The sequence below is a fragment of the Lithobates pipiens genome, unplaced genomic scaffold, assembly GCF_037356315.1.
Source record: "Lithobates pipiens isolate NorthernLeopardFrog02 unplaced genomic scaffold, aLitPip1_a1.2 Scaffold_13, whole genome shotgun sequence".
Lineage (NCBI taxonomy): Eukaryota > Metazoa > Chordata > Amphibia > Anura > Ranidae > Lithobates > Lithobates pipiens.
This window is the reverse complement of record NW_027507718.1, coordinates 332,354,792-332,372,901: the sequence shown is the minus strand read 5'-3', so window position 1 is coordinate 332,372,901 and position 18,110 is coordinate 332,354,792. Positions and strand designations below refer to the sequence as shown.

General features: G+C 39.7%; 1 protein-coding gene across 3 annotated transcripts in view; it reads left to right on the top strand.

The window, feature by feature from the left end:
• Positions 1 to 18,110, top strand: part of ZNF827 (zinc finger protein 827) — a 339,433-nt gene that overhangs the window by 114,705 nt on the left and 206,618 nt on the right. For all 3 annotated transcript variants that reach the window (XM_077476988.1, XM_077476987.1, XM_077476990.1), the window contains exon 3: positions 16,337 to 16,509. In XM_077476988.1, the coding sequence (XP_077333114.1) occupies positions 16,337 to 16,509 (173 nt within the window). The remainder of the gene's footprint in view (positions 1 to 16,336; positions 16,510 to 18,110) is intronic.

Sequence of the window (18,110 nt, the reverse complement as noted above, 5' to 3'; positions counted from 1 at the left end):
GTGGAGGGGGGGGGGGGGGGCATGTGCCTTTTCACCAGTCAGCTCACACAGAGTATACCCAGACTCCACCCCCACTGCTGCAAGAAAAAACACGATTTCTAACATGCACTTTATTAAGAGTGTAGAAAGGAAAAGCCCATAGAAAAAACAGTAAAACTTGTATAGGAAGATTTGTTTCATCTCTGTGTATCATCTGAGGCTGTTCACTTCACTGAGTATAATATTATTATACAGGATTTATATAGCGCAAACAGTTTGCACAGCGCTTTACAACATGAGGGCAGACAGTACACTTACAATACAAAGCAATACAGGAGGGATCAGAGGGCCCTGCTCGGTAGAGCTTACAATCTAGAAGGGAGGGTCAAGTGGAAACAAAAGGTAATAACTGTGGGGGATGAGCTGATGGAGAAAATTAAAATACAGTTGTTAGGTGTGGGCAGGGTAGGCTTCTCTGAAGAGAAGGGTTTTCAGGGATCGTCTAAAAGCTAATAAAGTAGGAGATAATCGGACAGATTGGGGTAGGGCATTCCATAGGATTGGAGAGGCTTTGGAAAAGTCCTGGAGGCGAGCAGGGGAGGAGGTGACGAGGGAACTAGAGAGCACGAGGTCTTGAGAGGAACGAAGAGAATGAGTAGGTTTGTTATTTAGAGACTAGGCTAGTGATGTAGCTGGGGGTGAAACTGTGGATGGCTTTATATGTAGTTAGTATTTTGAATGTAATTCTTTGGCCGAGCGGAAGCCAGTGGAGGGATTGACAGAGAGGAGTAGCAGACACAGAGCTATTGGTAAGGTGGATGAGTCTGGCAGCAGCATTCATGATGGATTGAAGAGGTGATAGACTATGTAGAGATAAGCCAATCAGAAGAGAGTTGCAGTAATCAAGGCGAGAGATGACCAGCGAGTGAATTAAGAGCTTTGTTGTGTCATTGGTTAGAAAGGGGCATATTTTGGAGATGTTTCGGAGGTTGAGGGGGCAGGATTTAGACAGTGATTGGACGTGTTGCTTAAAGGAGAATTCAGAGTCCAGGATTACACCTAAAACCCTGGCATGTGGGGATGGGCTTATAGATTTTGACAGAGAGATCAGGTTAAGGATAATATTAGAGAGGAAAAATTCTAAGTTCTATTTTGGATAGATTGAGTTTGAGGAAGTGGTGTGACATCCAGACTGATATATCTGATAGTAAATTAGTGAAGCGTGAGAAGACAGAGAGTGTGAGTGAGCTGAGGGGTAGAGATATAGATTTGGGTGTCGTCAGCGTAGAGGTGGTATTGGAAGCCATGGGAGGCTATCAGTTGACCCTGGGAGGAGGTGTAGAATGAAAATAGGAGAGGTCCAAGAACAGAACCTTGGGGGACCCAAGAGAGAAAGGAAGAGGAGAGGAGGAAGTAGAGTTTTTAAGAAACGCTAAAGGTGTGGTTGGATAAGTAGGAAGAGAACCAGCGAAATGTACAGTCACGGAGACCAAAGGTGTGGAGTTTATGACATGGTATATGTATAGTATAGGGTATATGACAGAGTTTACAACCACTTTAAAATTGGCAACTAATCAAATGTTCAGAAACTATATTCATGTTTAACAAGCTATTTTACACATCCAGTAAAGCTTTGTGTGAAGTACAAATACCAATCCCAAAATGTGATCATCTGAATATTATCAAGATTTTGCACAATGAAGGAGTATGTTTTTACACATAGAGGTAGACCAGTGTGTCATCTTTATACTACTCGGTCCTTCTAAATACCCAATGCTCAATACAGTTATAAAGTGTCTACAGTAGGTCTATGGATAGACTAGAAGGAGGTTACCTTGAATTTTTGTCACATTAACAACTCGTCTGTGACAGGATCACTATGCAGAGCAAATACTTGTTGCTATGTATCCTTCCTTTTCTGTCTAGGTGAGTGAGCAGTTGCTGTTGAGTGACATTTTGCAGCATTTTTCTCAATGACGGAGTGGTGACTCCTCATCTTGTCAGTGAGAGAGAAATGCGTGAAACCAAGCAAGTCTTTGCTTTGCATAGCGATCCTGACGATAGTAGAGTCATTGCAATTAGTGTTACATGGCCCTAAGAATAAGATGTATAAAATGAGTGACGTTCAGTATAATTAGGAAAGCACCTGATGGCTGACTAGGTTGTTTTACACTATAGCTAAAGAATATTGTGATCCAGGGATACAGTACAGGAACATTCTTGTTAATTTAAATTTACCTTCAGGAATAGCTATGAATGCATTCTTAGCACAAATCTTATTGCTAAATGTACTGAAGTGAGGAAGAATAAATTTGTGTTCAAACCAATTAATTCTGACTTAGAATCAGATATTTTTATTTCAACCTATTTCAATAGGTTTTTATTGAAAAGATTTTCAACAGCAAACAAAATGTGACTCTTTTCTATACCCACTGTATATATTTTTTATTTTTTGTTAACATTACTTTACACAAATTTACTCTTTAAAGTCAAAATCAGATAGATTTTGCAAAGTGAATTAAATTAACGACAATAATTTTTTTTTTAAACCGACTGCATAAAGAATACACCAATTTAATTGGACTTACCTAAACCATCATTGGAGCAAAGAAAATCAGAGGTTTAACCACTTCCCGACCAGTGCACGACGATGTACGTCGACAGAATGGCACGGGCAGGCATATTGGCGTACATGTACGTCCAATATTCGATGCCGTCGTGCCATCGGGAGCGCGCCGCCGGCGGTGTGCTCCCGCGCTGGTCGGGACCCCCGTGAGTCCGGTCGCGGGACCCACGGACTCGATCGCCGCCGAATGGAGGAAATGCTGTGTAAACAACATTTTTCCATTCTGCCTAGCAACTAGTGACGCTGATCTCTGCTCCATGTGTTTGGAGCAGAGATCAGTGTACACTAAATGAAAGCCCAACCCCCCCACAGTTAGTAACACACCCCTAGGAACACTTAACCCCTACACTGCCACCCACTGGTTAACCCTTTCACTGCCAGTGTCATTTACACAGGAATCACTGCATTTATATAGCAGTGATTACTGTATAAATGACAATGGTCCCAAAAATGTGTCAAAAATGTCCGATGGGTCCCCCACAATGTCGCAGTCACAATAAAAATCGCAGATCGCCGCCATTACTAGTAAAAAAAAAATAATAAAAAATTATTAGAAAAAATGCTATAAAACTATCCCTATTTTGTAAACGCTATAACTTTTGCGCAAACCAATCAATAATCGCTTATTGGGATTTTTTTTACCAAAAATATGTAGAAGAATACGTATCGGCCTAAACTGAGGGAAAAAAATGTTTTTTTATATATTTTTGGGGGATATTTATTATTACAAAAAGTTAAAAATAATGCGTTTTTTTCAAAATTATCGCTCTATTTTTGTTTATGGCGCAAAAAATAAAAACCGCAGGGGTGATCAAATACCACCAAAAGAAAGCTCTATTTGTGGGAAAAAAAGGACGTCAATTTTGTTTGGGAGCCACGTCGCACGACCGCGCAATTGTCAGTTAAAGCGACGCAGTGCCGAATCGCAAAAAGTGGTCTGGTCTTTGACCAGCAAATTGGTCCGGTCTGAAAGTGGTTAAAGTTCTGTGCAACATATAAAAGGCAGAAATAATTTGGTATAATTATAATTTGGGATCCACAGCAGCTGGAATTCTCCATCTACGCTTCTGTTTACAATTTAGGCCCGATACTAGGCTTAAAGTGATTTTTTTTTTTTTTTTTTTTTTTTTAACAAACCGTTTTATACTTCGCTGCTTTAACCTCCTTTTCTCAGGTCTGCCACTGCCAGTCCCTGCTGCAGAGAAACACTCCCTATACCAGGATATTCCCATCTCCATGGTAGGAATGGTGTTATTTGGATGGTGCGATGTATTGGATTTCAGCCTAACATATAGTTTGGTGTTGAGGCCAAATAATTAAATTTTAGTCCCATCTCATCACCTTGAATGCACTTTGAAGATTTTGAGGCCACATGGAAAAAGATGTTCTGGTCAGATGAGACTCAAATTTAATTATTTGGCCTCACAGGAAGCGAAAGCTGGGGAAGTGATGGAATCTGAAAATCCTTTTAACCATTTCCTGCCAAGTACGTCATATGATGTCCTTGACTTTCAGTGGGGACATCATCTTTTAGAGCCAGCGATTCTGTGCACCATAAGAATGGACATTCCCTGACATTCCCCCCCCACCCGCCACCCTCCACTGCTTTTCCTGTGCCATCTGGAACCCGGAGAAAGAATCCGCTGCTGTATGACGAGCATAGAGATTTCCAGTGACCAGATGGGCACCAGTCATCTCTATGGCTGTAGGCCTGGGAGCAACGTTATAATGTCACGTCTGGGCCGCGGTTAAAACAAAGCCACGGTCGCGGCTGTAAAGCATCGGATCATTTTTATTTTTTATTTTTATTTTTATTTCATGCTTTCCAGCCTGAAGGAGAGATGTGGGGTCTTATATCTCCATATCTCTCCATAAAGAGGACCTATCACACACTATTCCTTTTACAAGGGATGTTTACATTCCTTGCAATAGGATTAAAAGTGATCAAAAAAGACGTAGTTGAGGAAACCTATAGAATGGAATGCATGAAGCACCATTTGGAAGAAAGAAATGAAGGGATAAGCGGAAAGTGGGAGTGTTGGAGGAATTTCAGAAGATCTTGGTACTATGCCGAAATTATAAGGTCACAGGAAATGGATAAATAAAGAGCCAACATCACAAGACAAAGGAGCTAGATGGCCGCTCAGAGTTGGGGGGAGGGAAGGGGGGAGGGGAAAAAAAAAAGTTTGTTTTAATATATATGAATAAACAATAATATGTTTTAATAATACATCCCCGCCTTACATTTGGGGAATATAAGTTATATCAAGGTCACAATCATGTGGATTAAGACGAGACACAAGGGACATCAATGTGACCTGGGTCTCTGGAGTTTGAAACACTGAGGTGGCAAGGAAAAAAAAAAAAAAAAGTGATCAAAAAAAATAAAGAGTGTAAAAAGAAAAGAATCAAAAAAAAAAAATGTAAAGTGCCCTCGTCCCCGTTTTACTCATGCACAGAAGCAAACGCATGTCCCGCCCAAATATGGAAACGCTGCTCAAGCCACACATGTGCTGTATCGCAGTGAGCGAAAGCAACAATTTTAGCACTAGACCTCCTCTGTAACTCTAAACTGGTAACCTGTGGAAAAAAAAATGGAAGCGTCGCCTATGGAGATTTTTAAGTAATGAAGTTTGGCGCCATTCCATGAGTGCGCGATTTTAAACCATGGCATGTTGGGTATCTATTTACTCAGCGTAACATCTTTCGCATTATACAAAATTAGGCTAACTTTACTGTTTTGTGTTTTTTAATTTGTGAAACAGTTTTTTTCCCAAAATAAACACGTTTGTAAAATTGTTGCGCAAATACGGTGCGACATAAGTTGAAACGACCGCCATTTTATTCCCTAGGGTGTCTGCTAAAAAAAAACATAATAATGTTTGGGGGTGCTGAGTAATTTTCTAGCACAAAAATGATTATTTTTATATGTAGGACAGGAGTGCCAAAATAGGCCCGGATGGAAAAAACATTAAACATTCAAATAAACTGACAAGATTTTAAACCTCCCATGGATAAGGTAAGTGACAGAAAAGTAATTTGGGATGGCTGGGCTAGAAATGGCATTGGAAAACGCTTCTATTTATAATGAAAACTGAAATTCTGCCCAAAAAGGTGAACTTATCCTTTAGAATTTATGGTTTGTCATAACACTCTAACTGCTGCTTTTGCTGAACAGATAGCCTGTTATTTTTCAATTTTCTTTAACAGACCTTTCTAGTCGGATCAACAGATAAAAATAAAAGGAAAAGATTAAAAAAAATATATAAAAACTAATTCAGCCACCATGTCACATTTGTTGCTTTGGAGTTAACTGCCGTTTTGTTAACTTCAAATGTACTTCCACTGAAAGGAACTAAATTGACTACAGCAATTGAATAAACATCTCTTTTATACCTTGACTTCTCCTCTAAAAGGAGTTGTAATTGCAGAATTTTTTTTATCTTAACTGCTTCAGCCACGGAAGATTTTACCCCCTTCCTGACCAGAGCACTTTTTGCGATTCGGCACTGCGTCGCTTTAACTGACATTTGCGTGGTCATGCGACGTTGCACCCAAACAAAATTGATGTCCTTTTTTTCCCCATAAATAGAGCTTTCTTTTGGTGGTATTTGATCACCTCTGCGGTTTTTATTTTTTGCGCTATAAACACAAAAAGAGAGACATTTTTGAAAAAAACGCATTATTTTTTACTTTTTGCTATAATAATTATCCCCCAAAAATATATAAAAATATATTTTTTTTTCCTAAGCTTAGGCCGATATGCATTCTTCTATATATTTTTGGTAAAAAAAAGTGCAATAAGCGTATATTGATTGCTTTGCGCAAAAGTTATAGCGTCTACAAAATAAGGGATAGCTTTATAGCATTTTCATTATTATTATTTTTTTTTACTAGTAATGGCGGTGATCTGCGATTTTTATTGCGACTGCGACATTATGGTGGACATAATTTTGGGACCATTGTCATTTTTACAGTGCTATATGAATTCATTGGTTACTGTAAAAATGGCACTGGCAGGGAAGGGGTTAACACTAGGGGGCGAACAAGGGGTTAGTGTGTTCTAACTGAAGGGGGAGGGGACTGTGTAGGGAAAGAGATTGCTGTTCATACTCTGTAAGAACAGACGATCTGTCACTTCTCCCCTCAGAAAACCGGAAACTGTGTGTTTACACACACACATCCCGGTTCTCTGTGTCCCCCGAGCAATCACGGGAGCCTGGCGGTGATCGCAAACCACCTGGCACTCGCATCGGCTCCGTGGGCGAGCAGGGGGCACACGCCCCTAGTGGCCACAGGCTGAAGCGACGTTATGCCCAGCTGTGCCATTCTGCCGCACTACAACTGCGGCGGCTGGTCGGCAAGTGGTAAATACATTCTATGCATTAAGATAAAAAGCCTTCTGTGTGCAGCAGCCCTAACACCTGAGGGTCCCTCTCTGTCCAGCAATGTCTACGAGTGTCTCAGCCGTCCGAGATTCTCCCTCCTGATTGGCTGAGACACAGCAGGGGCGCCATTGGCTCCCGCTGCTGTCAAAGTCAGCTAGCCAATCAGGAGAGAGAGAGGGCGGGGCTTCGTGTCTGAATGGACCACTTGGCTGGGGTGCTCTCATAGCAAGCTATTTGCTGTGGTGGCACTGAACAGGAGGGAGGGGCCGGGATCACAGAAGAGGGACGCGAGAAGAGGAGGACTGCACAAAGCAGCCCTGCTTTGTGCAAAACCACTGCAACAGAGCAGGTAAGTATGATATGTTTGTAAAAGTTTTGTTTTTCTTATAAAAATAACAATCACTTTAACACCCAGGAAACCTTAAATTCTAGGTTGTTTTGTTGTCAAATCAGGGGGGCTTTCTATATCGTAGAAGAGAGGAGAGCCGCTGCCTGTTTGATTACAGCGTTAGGAACATCACAGCTTTCATTTTCAATAGCTGTGTGTTCCCCGATGCGCGCCGTCACATACAGCCCATTCCCCTTGCCTGGGGAACTTTGATAGACAGATCACTCGTCCCAGGATTGGACAGGGGATCTGTCTATCAAAGTGCCCGGACAAGGCGGAGGGGCTATATGTGACGGCACGCAGTGGGGAACACACAGCTATTGAATGAAAGCTGTGATGTTCCTGGCGCTCTCCTCTCCCTTCACTGGCTGCACTACTGGGGACACTGGTTGGCTGCACTACTCGGGACACTGGCTGGCTGCACTGGGGACACTGGCTGCACTACTGGGGACACTGGTTGGCTGCATCTGGCGGGCACTGGTGAGGCTGCATTGATCTCTTGTATCATGTCCGCAGTCTCTGACACTCTGACCATGTCCCCAAGTTCTGACCATCTCCTGTACCATGTCCTCAGTCTCTGACCATCTCCTGTACCATGTCCTCAGTCTCTGACCATCTCCTGTACCATCTCTGCAGTCTCTGATCATCTCCTGCACAGTCTCTGACCATCTCCTGTACCATATCCCCAGTCGCTGACCATCTCCTGTATAAAAATATTTTTAAAAACAGTCACTTTCGGTATCGGTTTTCGGCCTAGTGTATTTTTCATTTTCGGTATCGGTTTTCGGCCTAGTGTATTTTTCATTTTCGGTATCGGTTTCAGCACCGCAAACTCATTCCGTGCACCCTAGTTCTTGTAGGTCCACCAGTGACTCAACAGATATAATTGGGATTATATAAAAAAAAAGATTGACAACAGTCAGTCATTGGAGTGCACCATGGTACACAATATTCTACTGCACAAAAATAAGAAGTATGACAAAGGTCTTAGGTTCCAAAAGTTGTTTTTTACTTTTACTTAAACCTTTGAACAGTGCTTCAGAGTAACTCATCTTTGAAGCTTTTCTAAATTAATTTATAGTCCCATGCAGCCAGTGTTAATTTTATAGACGCAAATATTTTCATTGACACAATTAACACTATTATAGTCAACTAAAATATGAATAACACTAAAATAACATTTTAGTCAAAAGACTTTGACTAAAACTGAATTGAAATTTGACATTAAAATGAACACTGATTATATATCACAACTGCTAAATTTGTCCATGTAGTGCATGTTCAAACCTTAATACCATGAATAAAATGTCATTAGATTTTTACTTCAGGAGTATATGATGAGTTTGGAGATTCTAGAGAAATGCGTAAATAATACATTACAATTTAACTAAACCCTTTGAATTTTAGTCAACTAAAATGTACTGGAGAGTTTAGTCGACTGAAATACGACTAAAACAATTCAGATGACTAAAATACGACTAAAATGACATTTTAGTCAAAAGACTATGACTAAAATCAAAACTAACACTAAATGTAGCTTGACCCTTAAGCACCCTTCACACTGTGCTATTTCATTGCAATGGATTGCCATATTCTCATTAACATGTGATGTTTTGCACATTTAACATATATTACGTTAAAGCAGTCTATTTATTTAGAATTGGCTGCCAACCCATGCCAAAACAAACAAGACCATTGGCTGAGGGTGCTGCCCCGGAATCAATCGACAGACCTTCTGTTTGACCGGCAGCTGTACATACAGGCTGAACCGTTTCTGTTGAACTGACCAATGCCGCCATTTGGCCTGTGAGTATGGGGCTTTAGAATTTGTTGTGTCAAAGGCTGCCACTTAGTGTTCTAAATCATTGTATGGAAATAAACCAAAGTAATACCTTTATTTGTTAGGTATTGCATCAATGGTAATTTCACTCAGACAGCACCTTTTTGGCATGTTCACTAATTTATTATGATGAACAGAATACCTCTTTATGAGGTAATATTTAATATATAGTTTATTTATTACAGGTACTTATATATAGCACCATCAATTTAGGCGATTTACATATTAATTTTACATTCACCTCAGTCCCTGCCTTCAAGGAGCTTACAATCTAAGGTCCCTAACCCACATTCATGTGTGTATATATATATATATATATATATATATATATATATATATATATATATATATATATATATATTATTATTTATTTTATTTTTTTATACATACTAGGGCCAATATAGACAGGAGCTATTTAACCTACCAGCATGTCTTTGGAGTATTTCTGAGGCCAAGTAAAATATCCCCTTTCCTTGCATGTGCCCCTGTGTCTTTTTATTTTGTTGCATAGCGTACAGTACGTTCATGTTCCCAGTGAAGTGTTTGTTGAGATTAGATGTGTCCGTAACAAGGGTGCCTTGCTAAATATGAGCACTAGACACATTGTAAGATAAATGGTCCTCATGCCACAGTGCTTTCGGTTTTCTGATGAGGAGTTTATTCGTTCTTTATGGCTCTCCATTCTAAGCGTTAGCAGGATTTTACGCATAATGACCAATAATAATCATAATAAAACGTCTTCTGATTACCAGGCAGATTATTTGCCAGTTGACTTTCATAACACCTGACTAGATGTTCAAATCATTTGTGCTATGAGAAATTCAGCTAGTGGATCATATTGTATAGCAGAACTGTTTCCAAAAACAGTTACCTTGAAGGCATGCCATGAATGATAACCGTCACAGTTGCTTGTGCTCTTAACTGAACTGTCAAGCCATCAAATGGCTGGTGTCATAACTGATCACATGTGCAGCACTATGGCAACTGCAGATCAAATAAAGGCTAAGATGACAGCTGTAAAGGATAGGAGGGTTTAGTTCCTCTTTAAAGAAGAAATTAAATTACGACCTTCATTTTTAGAAGAGATTTGAGAGGGCATGTGCCGTTCAGTATACTGTTCAACAACATTATATACTTTCATGCATTATTGGTTGAAAATAAGAATATTATTAATAATATGTTTGTAGAAATATGAAAATATATTGAAAAATGTTACTGGTATACATATCATTTGGCAACCTTACTATTGTATTAAAAAAGAATCAAGAAGGGTGCATCTGCTTTGTCTATTATCCTATTGAATGATTTATTAATCTAAAAAATAGATAAAATATACTCACAAACAATAAATAGTTGCAAGCCTATAAAATCATTGAAGTATCAACCTGAAGCTCAATATGAAGAACTGGACTTCCCTCAACAACAGAAACAAAATTTAACGCATTATAAGGAGTATACCCTCTTTAGCTCTGAAGAGGGCGCACCATGTGAAACATGTTGGCTCTTGTTTCTGTTGTGGAGTGTCTTCTGCTCCAAAGAAGAGGGTATGCCCCTTGAAATGTATTAAAGGTGAAGTCCAGCCAAAGCTCGTTTGGCTGTACTTCTTTTATGGATCACAGGAGTGCAGCTTGTTTTACACTCCTGTGACCCGTTTTCACCAGAGAGCGGGCTAAAGTCCACTCTCTGCTGACATCATAGATGTTAATCCAGGCACCGCATTATTGTGACAATAAAGTCTGGATCTGCCAGGTGCCTGGACTGACACCCATCTCAGCCTCTCAGTGAGGTAAGTATGATTCTAACAAAAAAAACCTTTACTTCTTAAGTGATTGTAAAGGCTTCCTTTTTTTTTTTTGTAACAAAACAGGTTACATTTGTCTTCTTTCTGCAGTGGTATTACAAAGAGCCCTGATCCTTCCTTTCTCGGGTTCCTCGACTGTGCTCTCAGCTCCTCCTCTTCTTTATGTGCCCCCAAAGAAAGCCACTTCCTGTGGTCCCGCGGGTGCAGGTCGGCTTCACACCCTGCTCCCTCCCATCGGCTCCCGCTTCTCCCTCTATGTCTCTGTGATGAGCACAGCGCTGGATCCATATAGGACTCAAGTAAGTTTATAGCAAGGTGATGGGGCGAAACACTTAATGACATATTTTTTACCTTAAAGAGGAAGTAAATCCTGATGGGTTTTACTTCCTCTTTTTTCCCCTGCAAAATAAAAGCATAATGGGCTAGTATGCATTGTATTCTAGCCCATAATGTGCCACTTGCCTGCAATCAAAGCCTCTGCTGTCCCTGCTGGTGGTTGCATCCACCTTCGCCCCTCTACCTTCCAGGGGTTCTGTGACTGTCCCGAGTCGTGTGACATCACTCCCGCGCATGCATACGGGAGCCGCTAGTCACGGCGCGTGTTAGTGAAGAAACACCACGTTGGCGCAAGCGTATATGGTAAATATCTCCTAAACCATGTGCGTTTAGGAGACATTTACAGTACCTACAGGTAAGCCTTATTATAGGCTTACCTGTAAGTACAAGTGGTGTAACTAGGTTTACAACCACTTTAATGTTGAGAATGCATTAAGGCAAAACATGTCTTGCCGTTAGAACCACTTTAGCTCTTTTTCTGCTGTAATGTGTCGTCCAGGCCCTTATATTGAACTTCTAGGTTCAGGTTCCACTGAGAGGTTGATACTAGCGATTTTATAGGCTTGCACCTGTATGTGGTTTGTGAGTATATTTTATCTAATTTCTCATTAATAAATGACCCCTTAAGGTAAATCACAAGGCTGGTGCACCCTCCTTTATTCATTTAATACCAAGGATTTCCCTATTCTGAAGAAGGCAGCAAAGCCTGAAACCTCCCCACAAGCTGTTTTGACGTATAGAGCCAACAAATCCTTCTGTTTCATGTTCGTTTCTTGACCGATCCATGTTCTTTCCACCGGTTCACAACATCTTAGCATTGATTGTAAAGGTATCCGCACTATACAATAGTTTGATCACATATATCAAAATGAAGACTAAATGAAAGCAGCCAGCATAAATTTGTTGATTTCAAATAAAAACACATATAAAAGTCTGTATGCAGTGCTACAAGGGGTTAAAGTGGTTGTAAACCCATATGAAAAAAAAAAACAGACTTGCAAGACAAATGCATAATGAACTAGTATGCATAGCATACTAGTTCATTATGTAACACTCACCTGAGATCGAAGGCTTTGCTGTGGTGCCTGTACACAGCACCGGCCGGCGTCATTTCTCCCCGGAGTTACTTCTGGGTATCACGGTTCCGGCACTGTGATTGGCCGGAGCCGCAATGACGTCACACTCACTGAAGCAAACGGCACGTACGTGGTATTGCTTCGGTGAGCATGCGCCAATGAGGTCGGCACATGCAGATACAGGGGATGTCTCCTAAACTGTGCAGGTTTAGGAGATATCTAGAGATGAGCTTTATTATAGGCTTACCTGTAACAAAAAGTGGATTGTAAGGGTTTACAACCACTTTAAATGCAGTCCATATTCTAGTTGTAGGTATAATTTTAATAAAGCTTTTCACATGCATTGCAGGCTTCACTATGTATTGCTTCATTTTATCATAGTGACACCGTACTTGTGAACTGTACCCATTGGAGTTCAGTGTGGTGAGAGAGGATTGCGGCAAGTTTTTCCAATCTCGGTGTTATCAGCGTAGAGCTGTCCAGCTGTTGATAGAAGCTGCTGCTATTTAGATTCCTGTTAATGCCTGCTTTTTTCCTTCTGGTAAGGAGATTGGATTGTCACTGTGGTGTGGTGTGCTTCAAACTCGCACTGAAGCTGGTGCAGGGTCTCATCATCTTTCTCCCATCATAGAATATGGACTGCATTTAACCCCTATAGCACTGCATTCAGACTTTTATATCTTGCCACTGATGTGATGTCTACTCATTGAACCTTATCATTGTGTTTCAGCGTTGAGCAGAGAAAATGCACATTGCACATGTTTGCAGGGATGCCATTTTTTATAGCACTATTAAACATTTTCCATCTGTATGTAATTCACACATTTCTGCCTGCTTTCACAATTATGCAAAACAATGAAAAATATTGATCTGTCGCTAAATTAGGAAGTTCTCTTAAACAGGTTCATAGGACTGAGTTTAGGCAAATTGTGACAAGGAGATGCATCTTAGCAACGGATATTCAGAATGCGGCACAATTGCGAATAAAGCGATTGCGTTTTTTTTTTGGTTAAAAAAGGGACAATTCACTACCGTTCTAGAAGTCCTCATGTCAGGGAAGTGCTGTGCCCTTCCATGTATTTCCCCCCAGGTGGTTAGGTTCCATATGACAGCACAGTGGTAAAACATGCTAGACAACTGAAATCTGACATTTCAGTAGGATGACACACTTCACTGAGGATTGTTTCTGGAAATGGAAGATCAATGGCAGGAGTCCTTCATACTTCTTCGTAGAGAAGTAACAAACACATGATTGACTACAATTATGTAGAAGTAAATGATATTCTTAATTTTGGTATATTTTTCCTATACGACCCAAGGTGTAGTACAGTATTTAAATATTGTAAATGAAATGCCATTGTATATGAATTATTCAGTAGACTGTTTAAAGGCTTGGACAAAAAAACTTGCTGTGTTGTGAGGTTACCTGAGGACACACTGACCTGTCAAAGACAGTATGCAATCATCTTCAAAGCTGACAAGTAATATTTTATTTTGTGGCAAAATGGATATTTGGGCATTCCTTCCTGAGCTGTCAAGATAAAATGTGCAGAGAACACATACCACACAGAACATCTCTCTTTGTGGAATTTTCCCCTCTTTTTTCACTCTCTTCCCAGTCTTCTAGTTCAGTCTATGCTTTGCAATTGCAATCTTTTTTTACATAGGGAATATAAACAAAGCATTTGGGTTATCTGGATTTTTTTTTCATCTGGAGTGCACCAGTCTACCCACATCCATTTTTAATAATTTGCTGATCTAAGAACCACTGTTTGTGATGCAGTAGAGTCATTCGAAAACAGGCTCACTGTGGCCTCCTTGCTGAATGCAAAACGCCCGTATTAAACAATTGTCAGAAGTAATAAGACATTTCTTCCAGTCCCCAGTCAAGCTGAAACCTGCTTTGAAAGTTTAAATATGACTGGCAGTACAGGAAGCAGAAAGCTTGGAAGTTACGTTTGCTAACTATAACTGCATTGCTATTACTTGGTGCAGAAATTGACACCAACCCCCTTCATATAGTAAGATGGTGAGATCCCCAATTTATGCAGCCCTAGTGAGACTGAAGGACACTTGTGTTACAGGAGACTGCAGACTTTTTCAAATTCTGCTCCCCTTCCCCGCAGTGACTCTGCAGCCCGACAGCCTTTGAAACTCCTATAAGCACAGAGCAGGTGCACTTTTTGCTTTAAAAAGTTCAAGCAGAGTGCCTAGACCTGATATAAAGGACTTTACTATATCATTGAGGATAAATTGAATGTTGCAGCACCTGGAATTGAATTTCCATAGCCTTGCAAAAGTTGTATTTCAAAAAGTATCTGTTTAGATAAAATGGACAGGGTGCTATTGAAATGTTACCATGTCACCTAGAAAAGCTGAGAACCGTTATGGGTTTTTCAGTGAAACAGTGTAAACTATAGAACCCATTCCAACCATTATTAATCCTTCTCATACTGGTTAGGCTTAAAAAACACAATTCCAATTGGTTGTTATGAGTTTTGGACTTGACTTTTTGCCCCATGTACTTAAAACCGAATAAGTCCTTTGCTTTTCATTCTTGTCATCTCAACTTTGATATTTTTGTTGGGCCCAACTCTGAGCTGTGTTCCCCGCACCCCCCTCAGAGGAGCCCATTTTGAGGCCTTTTCCAGTAATATCTTCTGCTTTTCTTGAACATTTCTGATGTTTTCTGGCTGGTCCCTTGACATGCATGGTACTCTCTTCATTAGCCTTTTCTGGCGGTTGGCAGTCCTGGATGATGCAGAAAGTAATGCTGATTTGGTGATGTTAGCACCACTCTGCATCAATACACTGTGAGTACATGATGCCACGCTCAGTGGCAGGACCAGTCCTGATGCTCACATTCTTCCAGGTTGACTCAACCCTTAAAGTGATACTAAACATACAATTACCTTATTTAATCATTGTTGTCCAGAGGTCACATGATGTTTCCCAGGTATTTCTTGTCCTCAGGGAGAGTTCTGAGGGATTCGTTTCTAGTACTTTGTATGAATCTGTGTCTGCAACTCACATTACATAACAAAAAGCCTTTCCGACTAAAGAATTAAAATAAATATCGAATAGCAACAAAATGATTTAAAGCTTCGTACAAACCTATATTTCAAAGCAAATGTTTATAAATATTTTTTTGCAATAGCATGATATAGGTGGTTTTAGGTTGACCAACAATAGCTTACACTTTATTCACACTGTAAAGAGATCTGAATGAGGTTCTTCCAATCACAGGCTGTGTCATGCCATAGCCTGTGTCTATGGTTTGTATGTGCTGGAATAAACAGGGAGATGAAGCCTCCATCAGTCACCATCTTCTATCCTGACTGCGTAGTGTTTAACAATATAAGGACATGAGAAGGGAGGGACTCTGTATATGCCAACATGGGTGCACAGATAAGAAAAAGAAGCAACAGAGCAACTTAGAAAGTAACTGAAATTGGAGCATTCTCAGTAGAGCTCAACAGCAGGTCTGCACAATCTCAGGCTGCTGTGCTAAGGAGGCAGGACAGTAAACAGGATCAGCCAGGATTTTTGCAGCCTACAGAAAACATGCTCTAGTGGATGAATGAGTATTAATACAATGTATTAATATAAAGCATGTATTGACAATCTTTGATGATTTTGGTTTAGTAAAACTTTAAGACTGAGGACATCTACTGGCCGATGTTTACTATTTGAGAAAGCTTTTTATTAAAGGTAGGTTTTGCAACCAGAGATGCTTTTTTTTTTTTTTTTTCTCCAGAAAGAACCTCCAGTGGGGACAATACAAATTGCCGGAGTTGAGCGTTACATAGAAAATCCTGTAACATGCGATATCATTGTTTATTATATGGTTTTTGATGTCTTGCACTTTTGTTTTTCTTTTCTTCCATGCTTCTTTGTAAAAGCTCCAGAAGAAGAAGGAGGAAAGCCTTTCCAATGCCCCATCTGTGGACTAGTAATAAAACGGAAAAGTTATTGGAAAAGGCACATGGTGATTCACACAGGTTTAAAAAGCCATCAGTGTCCACTGTGTCCATTTCGTTGTGCCCGCAAGGATAATCTGAAATCACACATGAAGGTGAGATTACAATTACATAGAAAGCTAAAGATTGCATTGTGTTCACAATATAAAATTACTTGAGAAGACAATGCCAGTAGGCAATGATCGCCTTATGTCTGTAAGCCTTTTTTAAAAGAGTATCATACTTCGGTATTGCTAGAAGTCGATTCACTTTGTATGCTTTATTTAGTACTATGGAGTTATAATGATCGCTTGTATGTAAGGTAGGTTAAAAGGATAAAAAAAAAATAATAAAAAACATGCAGTTGTACTAGAAAAAGCTTTGTCGGTGGTTTTGAAATTTAAAATAGTTTTTCTTTTTAATATATTCACCAAATAGCAGAAACATATTTACTATTCTCTGTGAATGTAGTGTCTACTTCTTAATCCTCCTCCTGTTTTTATTTCTTATTTTTATAAATTAAGTTATATGCAGACACTTATTTACACTTTGGACCACCTAAATCCAAAAACTCAAATGCAGTTTGTCAAAAATCCCTTCGTTCTTTCCCAGGCTTTGTTACTGTATGGAGTTATTAGCTTCCCATAGCTGCTTCTAATTTATTCTGTATGTTAGCAAAACCCAGCGAAAAATGGATGCTTTAGATAAAAAGTCTGTTACACGTAGACGGGAGAAAGAAAGTTACCTGAAATTCCATCCGCAAACATGCAGTATTCCAGCAAACGTATAGTCAAAAAACTGAGTAGCATGGTTTGAAAACCTTTCAATTACTAAGAAACATCAAAGTATCCCTGTAGAATCAGAGTTCACGAAAGCGTTTTCCAGGTAGTTTTTTTTTTTCTTAGTTGATGCTTTGTAGCTGGGTGCTCGATAAGTGCTGTTGTATTTTTACCTCTAAATTTGTAGCTGCTTTAACAAGCTGTATATGGACTACAGATAGATAGTGCTTTCTACACTCATAATCTCTCCTATCTGATACAACAGGACTTTGCACTGTATACCAATTCCGCTGTCCGCTTATTTGGTTAGCCCAGTGATGCTAGAGGTAGAATTAAAAAACAAATTAAACAAATCCTATGAACCTATATATTTGCACCTATTTTTTTTTTCTGATGTAGAGAAATATAGCAGGCCTCAAATACATACGTTGATTAGCCAACTTGAATCATATATTGATTAGACAACTTGCATCAAAGCCATATTCTGCTCAAATGCACTGTATTCTTGATTATTCCATTTCTGCTTTGCTGTATGGATTATTTCTGCCAAATATAAACAGAGGGACTAATTAATTCTACAGCTGCCTACTTTATGTTGAATTGCTCATAAGTAAACACTGGAATTTAACATTGATTACATCTGCATGTCTTATTAGACTAAAAGAAGACGTATGGGCCTCACAGTGAACTCTAGCTTCCCAGTACATGCAGCTCTGTAGTTGGAGATATGAAAGAGGTTGGGCAGTGTGGTTAAAGTTTAACGCCACTTTTTGTTGGGGGGGAAAAAAATAGCAAATTCATATTGCGAATAATCATATTGTAATTGAATGTTATTAAAAACGACCTTTCCTTTTCAATCTGCAGCCGCTGTAATTTTTGGTAAAATGCAAAGCAATATGGCTACCTGGAGGTGTTATGTACAAAGAATATGCTGGACT